This window comes from Onychostruthus taczanowskii, unplaced genomic scaffold, assembly GCF_017590055.1.
Source record: "Onychostruthus taczanowskii isolate IOZ18803 unplaced genomic scaffold, ASM1759005v1 scaffold134, whole genome shotgun sequence".
In the NCBI taxonomy this organism is placed as follows: Eukaryota; Metazoa; Chordata; class Aves; order Passeriformes; family Passeridae; genus Onychostruthus; species Onychostruthus taczanowskii.
The window spans coordinates 578,721-591,559 of record NW_024498507.1 but is presented as its reverse complement, the minus strand read 5'-3'; the positions used below and the strand labels follow the sequence as shown (position 1 = coordinate 591,559).

Genomic DNA, 12,839 nt, shown 5'->3' with positions numbered 1-12,839 from the left:
GCAGCCCTTTTACCCAGCATATAATTGTGAAATGGAAAGAGCAGCCATTTCAAAAGACTGATATTAAATAGAGCATGGTAGGGAGTAGCAAAGAAGGACAGTGCCACTGATGATTAGTAAACAGAGCACATGGGGTGTGCTCTTCTTAAAAGTGAGAACTAATGTTTCTGATTAATTTTCCATGAAATAATATATTACTCAATTTCAGACTCTAAACTTACTTGAAATCCAAACCCTGCTATAACCAGCATGTTGGATAATACTCATGGATCAAATCCATGCATTTTCTTTAGGATGGATTCACATTAAATATATGAGCTTATATCTGTCCTAATCAGCCTTATCAACATCCTTTAAAACAACTGAAACTTGAGGATGACATACGTAGGTGGATGAAGGTAAAGAAAAACACCTAATGATATAAAACCAGAGATAAAAAAATCACAAGTAGTAGCAATACTGATAACTTTTCTGGGGATTAAGTTAATAAATTGAGCTTTACAGGGAACTAGCACTTTCACAGTAAGTTGAAATAAATAGCCCCTGGAAATGACTGTACTGGCAGCTGTCTAAGTTAATGAACTTGGATTTCCTGGAAAAGATTCTGCAGTAATTAATGGAAGCTTGAGAAATTAGTAATTGCTTTTCCTGAATAGACCATCTGCACAATTTTTATTTGCAGAATGTGTCAGAATTTTCCAATGTTCCTGTACTTCAGTTCTGACCTTTTTTCCCAAGCCTTTAGCATCAACAATGTCAAAGGATAGTAATCACTCTCTCTCCCTATTTCTGCATAGAACTTGCCAGTTTTCAAGTCCTGAAAGTTCTGAAGCTTAAAATCATAACACACTTTCTTCTTCAAGGAGATCCTGTGGTGGTCTCCTACATTAAGCTTGCTTGACAGGGAATATTCATGGTAAGGACCTGATTTTTCCTGCATTTGACAATGGTCAAATGCTTATAAAAGTTCCATGTTGGTGACTCCAGGATCAATTTTCTCAGTGGTTAAAAACATAGATTTAGAAGAATTAATGCAGGAAACTTTACTTGGAGGCTGGACATTTTCATTCATATGAGTTAATGTAAACAGTGACGAACTTCCTGCAGCCTCCTGTGGGCAGAAGGAGGACTGTGGTAGGGTGGCTAGCCCCCAGTTTGGGTGCTTCATTGGCCAAGCTGATGTGCAGCAGTTCATGTGCATGTATAGGTAGGAATATATATATGTATATATCTATATATGTGTATGTATATAATTATCTCTGCAGAAAATGCAGATTTCTCTACAGAAAAGTAATTTCTCTGCATTTTCTTTTGCAGAAAAGTAATTTATCTTCATACAGTAAAGACTTCTTTGCCATCAAAAAGGACAGAAATAGTATTAGAAATTCATGGTAACTCTGAATATTATTTCTAGTTCATAGCTATCTGTAAGTGGCAGCCAAATCTTCTGAATCTGATTTTCTTCATGCTTATAGCAGTTTAATCTGGAAAATTAGTTAGTTTCAGGGTAGAAATAAAAGCAGGAGAATCAGGCTTAGAAATGTTCTTCTATTCTGATTTGTAGTAGGAGAAGAATTCTGCAGCAAGAGATGTCTTCCATTTATGCCAGTTTAATTTATAAATAATTCCAAGCAAGTCAGAGGAATTGGGCTGGTAAGAGATGAAAATAAAAATTGCATGGGGGAAATTCACACTCATTGTAGCAAAGCAAATTTTTTATTCCCTTTCTTCCAAGGAACACAGTTCTTTTTATGATCAATCCTGTCAAAAAAATTCAAACTTAACCTAAGTGCAATGAAAAGCAGGTTGACCCAGTATTTGGCAACACACTTTCCAGGAATTCAGACTGTAGTTTCCCCCAGGAAAGATCTCCTCCGAATGATTTGCCCTGGGGGAGGAAATAAAACAGAAATCAGATAAAACTCCGTTTCACAGAATCTTGTCATGGGAATCTCTCTCTGCAGTATATGTATATACACACGCACATGTACATGACAACACACGCTTTCTCCAAAGCAACTTCGGATGTGTTAAAATTTTCATGAGAAACAAAATAGAGAGAAGACTTTCCCAACTTCAGCCAAGTGCCACATCCAGACGTTCTCCCTTTTTATCAGGATAACTTCTGGTTTTCTGTAGCAAGTCCTCATGTCTCTGGTACATCCCCCTAGATAACTGAAATGCTTGAGGTCTTCACTTCCCTATTCAATATTTTTTACATTTTCAAAGCACCTGCTTAACATTGATTCTGCTAAAAATAGAGCAGGTTCTTGTCTTTGTAGCAACATGGTAGAGCTGAAATTAGTGTGATGAAGAAAAGTTAGAGTAAAGAAGAAATAACAATTATTGAATGTACTCAGAGATGATTTTTGCTGTGTAGGTTCTTCTATTTTCAATAGCAAGAAAAAAACATTAATTAAGAGCATTTATTCTAAAGTAATTAGTTTTGAAAATAGAAAGAAAAAAAAAAGCAAGCACGTTAGCATTAATTTGAAAGGTTCTTGCCATAACCTAAATGCATAGATTCCTTTGATTCCTTGTGAGATAGTATTAAGTATATCTGAATATATTCCTTATTTAATATCAATATTTCTTTCTTCTCTGCCTTGGATAGAGAGCTGTGACATACAATTTATCTTGAAATATTTTTCTACTTTATATGCATGTAAAATTTTCAATGTAAACAGGCCTGATTATTATTATATTTAGCTACATTATAGACAGAAGAGGGAAGGGACGAAAAGGCTCCTGACTTTTTTTCAGCTATTGCCAGTCTCAAATACTAGGTTAACATTAAATTAGTTCAAATATTTTATTTATTTTCTTGTTCATATTTGAGATAAACTAAGAATCAATGAGGGCCAACTCCTGGCTCTGCACAGAGCACCATCCGAGACTCACACCCTGTGCCTGAGAGCATTGTCCAAATGCTTCTTGTCTGTCAGGCTGGTGCTGTGACCATGTCACTGGGGAGTTTATTCCAGTGCCCAAACACCCTCTGGGGGAAGAACCCCTTTCTAACAACCAACCTAAACCTCCTCCAACACAACTTCAGGCCATTCCCTCAAGTGCTGTCACTGGTCATCACAGAGGAGAGATCAGTCCTTGACCCTCCTCTCATGAGGAGGTTTCAGCAAAGACATTTTGAATTGTCTGTTGGTTCTGTAGGTGTTCGTCATGCAATGGAAAAATGCTCCAAGAAGAGGAAAATTAATCAACAGCATTAAAATAGCCATTCCTCTAAAAGACACTAGTTCACTGAAAGCAGATGCCTAAGAAAAAAAGCCAAGTACAAAAAATAAAAATAACATTAGGTTTGCAGAGAAGATATGAACTCCCTAAAAGTTTTACTCCCAGAGGAGTAAAAGAGTTCTCAATACCTGGTGAAGAGTTGCTGGCAGCATTCAACTAGCTCTGTGCTGTTGGCAGGGAAATCTGTGAATTTGGAAGCGTTTCCTAATAAGATGTGGCAAGGATCTTCCAGACTAGGGACAGTCAGCATTCCTGTGAAGTAAGTTACAATTTCCTTAATGAATAATGAAGAGGAAGATAAGATTTGAGAATGTGAGTCATGAAGCCGTGATCAAACAAACCATTCTGTCTGATGCAAAATCACCATTTGAGGTGGTTATGTAAAGGTAAAAGGTCAAAACCTTTGAACTGTGGGACTTCTAATCTGAATAATTTTTTTAATTTCTACATTTTTTTATATGTAGGAGTTAAACTACAGCAACCTGTTACACTTGGATAATTTTGGTCTTCTACCTCTTTAATGATACTGATGTTGTGTAGTAATGCCTTTCTCACTGCTGGGTTGGTGTGTTTTCATTAACTAAGATGAAGCTATGCTGTATTTATAGAAGTGCAAGTAAATACAGAACCCCTTATTTTGTTTTAAATTGAGTTTGCTTTGCTACATATTCTCTCAATTTCCTACAAATACTAATGTCATCAGTCACTGAAGTAATGGAGACACAAAAATATGAAAGTGATAGCTCCTCCTATATGTAATGTTGTAGAACTTAGAACTTAAGATAAGAACATATTTTTAATATGTTCTTATCTTAACTGGGGTAGTAGAAATTACTTGGCTTTTCTACATTCTCCTGAGTGTAAGGAAAGCATTTACCATGGCAAGTGTGGGTGGAATGCAATTTTCTTTCCAAAGCAGATTCTATTATTTCGGAGAGATTTTCTCAGTGGCTGTTCACAATATTATTCTTAAGATCAGTATTGTGAAATGACACATTTTAGTAGGGTTTCCTGGTTCCTCAGTTATTCAGAGTAGTGTCATGTATTAAAATATTACGGATGGCTGTGAGACTAATGTCATTTCAAGTATGCCGGTTCTGTAGCCTTCTGAAAATTGTGTGGGCTCATCTTTAAAATATGGATGTTTTTGTTGCTACCATGAATGCCAAGGCATAGAGAAGTTGTGGTAGGAACTTACATAATGGTTTTAGCTACATAAAATACCAATATCTTTCTTCACTGCTGAAATATGAGCTTTAACCTTCATCATACCACTTCATACCAATTTTATATACCACATGCTCAGGAAAAAGAGCTGGAAAACATATTGTGAAATACTGATAAATTTATAATCTATTGATTAAATTTTTTATTTAATTTTATAGGATAAATTTATAAACTATTGAAACATATCAATTAATTAATATTTTGAATAATTAATTTGTTCTTTTTAATTTACTCCCTAAAATGACTGCTGCATTGTGATTTTTCACTCAAATTGAAACTGAAATTTGAAAATAAGGATCAGCTGTGGAGTCCCATTTTAGGATCATTTCACAAGCCTAAGCACTCTGTGGAAATATTATCCCCTCAAAATATCGACTTAACATTATGACAGAGTTGTTCAGATTCTCCCTCTCTGTTACCCTTTTACACTCTTTCATTCCATTTTTCTGTTTCTTTTCCAAAATTAGTTCTCTATTCCTGTATCTAGTGGCGTGGAGGAGGGCTTGCAATTCATCTATAAACTGCTTTGTTTATGAGTCACAAGTTTTGCATAGACAAACTAACAAAAAAAAACCCCAAAAAACAACCAAACAAAAAACTCCCCCATTAAAAAACCATACCCCTCTCCTAAAAACAGACATAATGGAAGAACTGAAATATTTACATATTTTCAAATTCTAGTTTTCAAGAACCTTTTGTCTCATATCAACTCTTAATCCTGCCAAGCACAAAAATACTTGTGTTTGAGTGACAGGGGCAGCCAAGGGGGATATAGTATGGTGCTGGTGCACTGCCCCGTGGTGGTCACTGGCTGCAGGGGACACCAAACCCAAGCACTGTACCTGCGACACAGGCTGTCATGAAACAGGCCACCGTTCCTGCAATCATTGCTCTGAAAGCACCATCAGCTATTTCCTTCTTTTTTGAGGGAGCAATGCTTGCTAGAAGAAATACAAAGTGTATGTCAAACAGTAATACATATAAGGAAGGTGAATCTGCCTACTTTTGCCCGTGCAGGAGTAATTTCCCACCCTGCAGTTTAAACTAAGGGAAACATGGAGGAAAAAAAGGGACATTTTTTAGTGGGTTTTTTGAAGGCCAAGTGTCAGAGTTGGCTCTCTCTGTTGAGAGGGTTGCCTATATTTAAAACAGTAACTTTTGTTTTCTTTGGCAGTTTGCATGTCTGTGCTGGATGATTGTGCCCTTCAGAAGAGTCTGACCCCATGGCTGGGTTTTGCTCCTCTATGCTGCCTCGCTGCTGAGCCCACTGTGGCTTCAAGGTAAAGATGACTGCCAGCAATTCTGACTGCCTGGTGAGGAACTCAGAGGATTTTTCAATTTTTCTTTTTCCTCTGAGATCTGAAACCCTTTTTTGAAAATTCTTTCTCTATAAACCTACTGCATATATGTGATTTTTTTACAGGAAATAACCAAATTCATCTCTCAAACCAGCATGCTATGGAGTTGACCTGCTCCTCCAGAAGCCCATGGGCAGTAGTAGCTCATGTTCATGTTTGAGGTCTAAACAGGCAAGGCTATCAGAAGGGCTTGGTTCCTTCCCCTTGCCTTCAGCACCTCTCCCAGTACTTCCACACCAAAGCCTGTACCCCCTCTGGGCCCCTCCATTCACAACGGAGTGCTAGGCTTTGGCAGAGCAGCTGCTCAGCCCCTAATGCTGCTTCACCCCCAGCCTCCTCCTTCTGGGGCTTTCTTTGGGATCTGCTCCACAAATTGTATGTGAGAGTGGTTCTTACTCAGGCCTCCTATTACCAGTCCCAGGGAACCAAAGTTGGCAAATCCACAGAGAGCATAGGTGGCGATGACTTCAGAGCGAACCTGAAAAGCAAAGACACACCCTCTAAGTGGTTTGAAACAGCTTATTGTGATTTAAAGGTCTGAAAACATGGCATTGTAGCTCTGCCTACAAAAATAACTGTTTTGCTTGGTTGCTGCCCAAGGTGTGGCTTCCAGAAAGGTGAACTTGTTTTCTTGTTGAAAGTCACAGGCTTTTATACCCACTGCCCATGTGAGGACTGACAAACTAAGCGATGATTTTATCTTTCACATATATTGTTGTGCCTTTTTGAAGTGAGTAGTAGCAATTAAAGACAAAAAAAAATTTATCTTACTGGTGGCAATTTAACTGCTGCTGAAAGTATGAGTCAGAGAGCTATAACTCAACTTGTTTTTCCACAGCTGGATGCCTCTATAAAACTCTTTTGAAACCTCAAGTTTTGGTATGCATCCCTGAATTCTTTGACCCTGAAGAAGCAGAGGGCTCTATATACAAAGCTACTTTGTGCATTCTCCACCCTGTGCAAAGAAGACAAATTGGTCTGCTAGGAAGTGGGCACATTGATGTGTTTACAGGCAGAGAGGGACATTATGATTTTTGGAATCCCCATTAACAGCTTATTTCTGTACTGACTTCTGCCACCTTTCTCCCCTTGGGTAACACCAAAGCCTGGAACTCAGAGTAGAGACAAGGCTGGCCTTTGCCTCCACATAGGCAAAGGCCACAGGACACAAAATGGTCCTTTAGGTGAAATCAGGCTACAAACCTTGCAAGCCTGCAGTTAAATGCAGTTCAAACGTTTTGAGAAAGGAGGCAACATATCTCAGCAAATGGATTTTTGTTTCCCTGGCAGCTCTGAATTCCTGTTTACTGTGGTTTAGGTTCAAGCTGAAAATGAGTAAGTGTTCTAGCAGGTTTCCTGTTTATTAGAAGTTCCTCTGGTTTAATTCCTCTTTTATGAACATCAATTTGTAGATACTTTCAATCAATCTGTACAAATGCAGGAAAATGTTTTTCAAGTACCCACTCTACCAGCTTTTCCTAGAAAAAGCTCTGTGTACCCTGCTTTCATTTGCACTCTCCTAGCTCTGAAAACAGGAAGCCATATAATTAATGACTCAGGTGAAGACACTTGTTTGCTCAGTCTGAGCGAATATCTGTGTGTGGATGAATTAGAGAGATCTGAAACTGAAGAGAAACTAAAAATGGAAGCCAAGCACAACCTTACCTGTTGTGCTGTAATTATAAGGATTGTCAGTCATTTTTTACCAGCATTGTGAATTAAAATTTTTGTTTCTCAGAGCTTTTCGCTATGGAAGTTAATACAGCGCCTTATAGGTATTAGAAGTGAATGTGAAACTTCTGTGTCTTATATGGGGGGGGGGGGGGGGGGAAGTAAATAGAGTTCTTAGGATCTGTGTTTTAAGGCTGTATTCCATACTAAAATACCCTTATTCACTCATTCAGGAATTCAGTGTCATATTCATGTAGTAGAAGGAAGCACAGCTATAGCAGGGCACATCAAAGATCTTTCTAGTCCGGGGTTTTATTACCCAGAATTTCAGGAACAGTGGTAATGGATGCTCAGACAAGGGTCTGAATATTTGGTCAGACTGCCTGGCTTTCTACCTCTACCTGTGAAATATGTTCTGTTAATCAGGAATTTGGTTTTAGTTTTTAAGATAAGAGGTATCCACAGCATCCCATCTGATTCAAAGAAGCAAATAAGAGTTGTACAAAATACTTTCAAATTCAGGGTTTCTCAAGTGACAGTCTGCCTCAATTTAAGAAAGAAGGATCAATGGAGGTCTAAAGTTGGATATCATGTTTTTTTTTGCCTGTGCTCAGGACAGGGAGAATTCAGCATGTGCTGTGTGTGTGAATGCCAGATAGTGGAGTAGTCATGTCCACAAAGGTCAGCTTTGATCACTGAATGATCTTTGGCCCATGCACACATGCAAGATGCCCTTAGCACTGCCTTTTGCAGGGCACTGTAGTAGGAGCTCCACATCTGCTGGGTAAACTGAGAATGAGGCGGGACAAGGTTGGAAAACTTGATTGAGGCAGACTGGTTGGACTCAGTGCAGCAATGGAGGTGTATGGCATGTACTATGTCTTTTATTACTGCTCTCTGCAGAGGGAACAATAGACTACAGTAAAGGTGTGCCAGTAATGCCATCTGCTAGATTTTGCTGGATGCCTCTCTTAGATTTAATGCTTGGACAATCATTTGAGGGCAGGAGGATCCTCAGTTCTGTCTCAGGGTTTTCTTGGGAGAGTAGGTCATAGAGAAGTACTGAGTATCTGGTAAGAAGAAACACTTTGAAGACAGCCTCTGTCTTAAGTGTGGTGTCCTGTGGGATACTACATGCTCCCCAAATCCACGCTCTTCTGTTTCTGTGCTTGTTCAAGACAGCTTGGGCAATGACAGTCACAGCAACTGCACAGAGCAATGCTGCACTTTCATAACTGAACTCTGTTGCTCAAAGACACATCTTAGAGTAATATGCAACCATTTTATGCTCATATTAAAAAATAAGTCGAGTTTCAACATTGAAGTATTTGATCAAATAAATCTGTAGAACAGAAAATGTTACTTACTGTCATATACTGTTTCACACCATTAATGTACATGCTTCCACCCTTTTCTCGGTTTTGAATCAGTTTTGAAAGGCGCTCATAAGCCAAAAATTCATTGAAGAAAGTTTTGTAACCTAGTAGTCCACCAACAATAAAACTGTCTTCCCAGTCTACTCCCATCATGAAAGAGAACGGCATGAAGACATAAGCACAAATGTTCTGCAGAATGTATAAGAAAAAGCAGATCAAAATACATGCCAAAAAACAATAGCAGACAGTAAGTTTTCCAGACTTAAAATAAGGATAGTTTTATTTTAGCAGAGGAAAATGGCCTTCAGTTTTTGCTGCCATGAACTCTGGGAGAGTTTTTCATTGTGAGGCATGCTTGAGTACCTTTTAAAACATTTATCCAGACTCTAAATAGAATGAAATATTTATATATCCCTAATTTTATATGTAAAATAAAACAAAGGTTTCTGTGCCTTCTTTTCCCTCAATAATGGCTTCAAATTGGGCACAGTGTTTGACAAAAAGAAGGAAGATTGAACTAAAAGAGCTGATAAGAGAACTGAGGATTCCAATTCTTCTGCTAGATTAAATCAAATGTGTTAATGAACATGCTTAATTATCAGGTTATTGGGCTCCAACCGGTGTAAACAAAAGAGTTGTCTCTGCATAAAAGCTGTGCATCTGACACAATTAAAGCTGTACCTATTTTTTCCTGGCATTATAAGATTTATGCAAATTGAAAAAGAAATCCCATATCACAGTACAGCTTTATATGAGAGAAAATAGCTCCCACTGTGAAAGATTTTGGTCAGATTGTCCTTAGGGAATGTAATGGAGGTCTTTAAGCAGTTACTATTTCTGGCTGGTTTCACTGCTCACAGAAGGTTACACATTAGTGTCTCTCCCAAGGGAAGATTGACTGGATGCATCTTGTCTGTGTGTCTCAATTCCTTGTGGACTATCTACCTGTCCAAATCTTACACCACCCAGCAGTTATGAAAATACCAGCCCCTGCATGAGTATGCCTAAGGCAGGCATACTTGTGCCTCTCCTCAGCTATGGGTGTCCGGGGTGCAGTGAGATATCGGTGAAAGCCTGGCAGGGTAATAACTTAGTGTTGCTGAAGCCGTATCTGTTATGAGTGGCTATTTACTTCAGCAACACCTTTAACACAAGTTATATGCAGGTTTCTCACAGGGCTTTTATTAGGGTCTTGTGAAACAAAAAGGCCCAAAACATTGAAAATAGGTGATTGCATTGAGTTAAAAATGACATATTGACCTAGGTTCAAACAGAAGTCCTGTTTGAAACCCGTTTCCTCAGTTGAGTGATTTGGGTACAGTTTTACTTTGTAATTGTATTGAGAACTAACTGATATCCAGTAAGTCTGGTTTCAGGCAAGTCCAGCCTTTTCCCAGTGTCCCATCTAAGTGAACACAGTGAGCATTAAGGGTTTGATGGGACCTTTTGAAGATAAAGCCACCTTTTATGTTTAGCTGAAGGAGATGTTAATGGCTTGGCAAGCATGTAACTGACAGATGTGCTGCACTGCCAAGTCAGAGAAGGCAGGTGCCAACATACTCTGTATAAAGATACCCTGAGGGTTAGCAAGAACACCACAGAGGGAAACTAGATGCAGACTAATAGATACAAAAATACTTAAATGGCAAAAATTTTACTTTAACTGTTAAGAAATTTTTCAGAACATGTAAATAAAATATGTGTTTATATCATGTTAAAACACAAAATGAGAACAAAAAACAACAAACCATACAAGCACTTAAATTTGAGAAAGACAAGTTATGCATGCATGTCAGCTGCATGGGGAACCTGGAGATCATACCTCAAAGGTCAGCTGTGGATAGTCAAACAAGTTGCCCACCCAAGAAAGGGCTGAGTCAAAGAAGCTCAGCAGGGCAAGGAAGGAGATCACATTCACGGCGATGTTTGCTACCAGCCCGATGGAGGTAGAGGCACCCTGACTGGCTGCTTCCAGCAGATTCTTTGATTCACTTTGCCAATGAAGAGAAAACCAGAGTGCGAACATCTTTAAATTCAAGAAGAAATAACAGAACTAAAAGGTACATGCACTAGAAGTCTAGCACTGAAGCTGTCTGTACACTCATAGGGAAAATAACGAAGAGGAATGATGAGGTGAAGTAGGCTTTTCCTGTCAATCCTCATGGCAGACACTTGAAGCATATGCTTGTGGTGCCCTGAGGATGAATTCTGGCACATTCAGTGTTGAGCAAGATATGGATCAGATCTCTAAACTGTAGCACTGTTTGCATTAGGCAGTGGTCACTGCTTTTCTTCCACACAGCCCTTGCAGAAATGCTTGGGCCATTCAGAATCAGATCCTTAGAAGCCTTTTTGCTTTGCCTGTCATTCTCAAGAGAAGTGTCCCCGCAGATAGGCAACAAATTTGCTGCTGTTGTGAAATGATTGCTTTGCCTTTGCTTTTTACATATTTGCATTTGCAGACCTCATTTTTGCAGTAGCATTAACTAGCACCTAGATCAGCTTACCTTTTTGCCATTTGTATGCCACTCCTCAGAGTTACCATAGGCTTTTCAGTTTCAGGCCAGAATAATTTGGAGACAGCTAATGATGCTGGTGCTGACATGACGGAAGCAGTCAGTAGGTGGGAGGAGGAAACCTAGAATTCCAGGTGACAGAAAGTACTCCATGATAACCATATTATGCACAAATATGTAGGAATGAAATTAATTTTTTTAGTTGTTGGTATGATTATACTACAGGAAGTCATTAAAAGTTCATATTGCTCATAAGGAAATGAAGAGAATGAGCTGTCAGAAGACCATGTATTTTTGTGACTAATTCTTTCAGAGACAAAAAAATCTCAAATAGAGGGAATGATTGAGGGATACTTTCAAAGCATTGTAGCTGGGTGAAATACTTAAAAGATTTCAAATAAACCATATATTTTCATATATATAGTTCTTTTCCCCTGTCTTACCCCAAAAGAAATATATGCCCCTAAGACACTTCCAGCAATAGTTGAGAATCCTGCTGTCATGACTGCATGGAGTTCAGATTTGGTGATGTATGGTAAGTAAGGCCGTACCAGGAGAGGACACTCTGTCTGGAAGTGAAAAACAAGCATCAAATAAAGAAATCCCTAATAAATGCCCAAAGATTTCTTTTATTAAGGGCAGAAAAATGAGTGTCTGCATCAGACTCTCTTAGGTATCTTTGATTAATTAATCCTAATGCTAACAAGTGCTTCAATTTCAATAGATTGGGGCTTTTTTATCCCAAGAAAGAGAATGTCTGAAGACAATTCTAGCTGGTTTGCTGCCTCCCTGAAAAGCATAATGAAATTGCCAAGAAATTCTATTCCAGTTCTCAGTGACCTGGGGACAGCCACAGATCTGAGCCACAAATAAGGCTATTAGTCAAGTGAAACATGCCCCTCTGGCATGTGTGTGAGCACATCCTGGAGGCAGTGTCATGCAATGGTACCACTCTAAATCTGGAAGCAGTGTGATGTAGTGATGCACCACTGCTAAATATCATGCTAATAGTGCATTTGGGCTTGGATGTTAATTGTTGATCTTTGTACATTGCTTCTAAGCTTGGGACAGATATTATTGTAAATGTGGGTTTAATATATTTCCCATTAAAGTGGTCTGTTAGATGCTGTCCACTCTTTTTTGAATAAGGTCTTATACTGCTAGCTCTGGATCTTAGTTTTCTTCATTGTCTCTCTCTTCTGCCCTTTCCTGCTTTGTGTGCCATCTTTTCATACCATTTGCTTTTTCAACTGAAAAAACCCCTTGAAATTGTTATTTCTTCATAGCCTTGGAGTAGTCTAGCAGGGAGATCTATCATGTACATTTATACTTGACCTTCTGTTGGGAAAACATATCACTTCCCAAATCTTTTCCATTGTGCATCGCTGCCAATATATGAACATACTGCAATTTTGGAAACCTGTCATCAAACTTAATGT

The 12,839-nt window shown here is 38.7% G+C and overlaps 1 protein-coding gene across 1 annotated transcript in view; it reads right to left on the bottom strand.

The window, feature by feature from the left end:
- Window positions 1-1,785: 1,785 nt before the first annotated feature.
- Window positions 1,786-12,839, bottom strand: part of SLC28A3 (solute carrier family 28 member 3) — a 37,533-nt gene continuing 26,479 nt past the window's right edge. The window contains exons 11-18 of the mRNA XM_041397045.1: window positions 11,844-11,969; window positions 11,392-11,522; window positions 10,707-10,875; window positions 8,876-9,073; window positions 6,234-6,315; window positions 5,322-5,420; window positions 3,381-3,504; window positions 1,786-1,888 (exon numbers count right to left, since the gene is read on the bottom strand). Coding sequence (XP_041252979.1) covers window positions 1,786-1,888; window positions 3,381-3,504; window positions 5,322-5,420; window positions 6,234-6,315; window positions 8,876-9,073; window positions 10,707-10,875; window positions 11,392-11,522; window positions 11,844-11,969 — 1,032 coding nt within the window. The remainder of the gene's footprint in view (window positions 1,889-3,380; window positions 3,505-5,321; window positions 5,421-6,233; window positions 6,316-8,875; window positions 9,074-10,706; window positions 10,876-11,391; window positions 11,523-11,843; window positions 11,970-12,839) is intronic.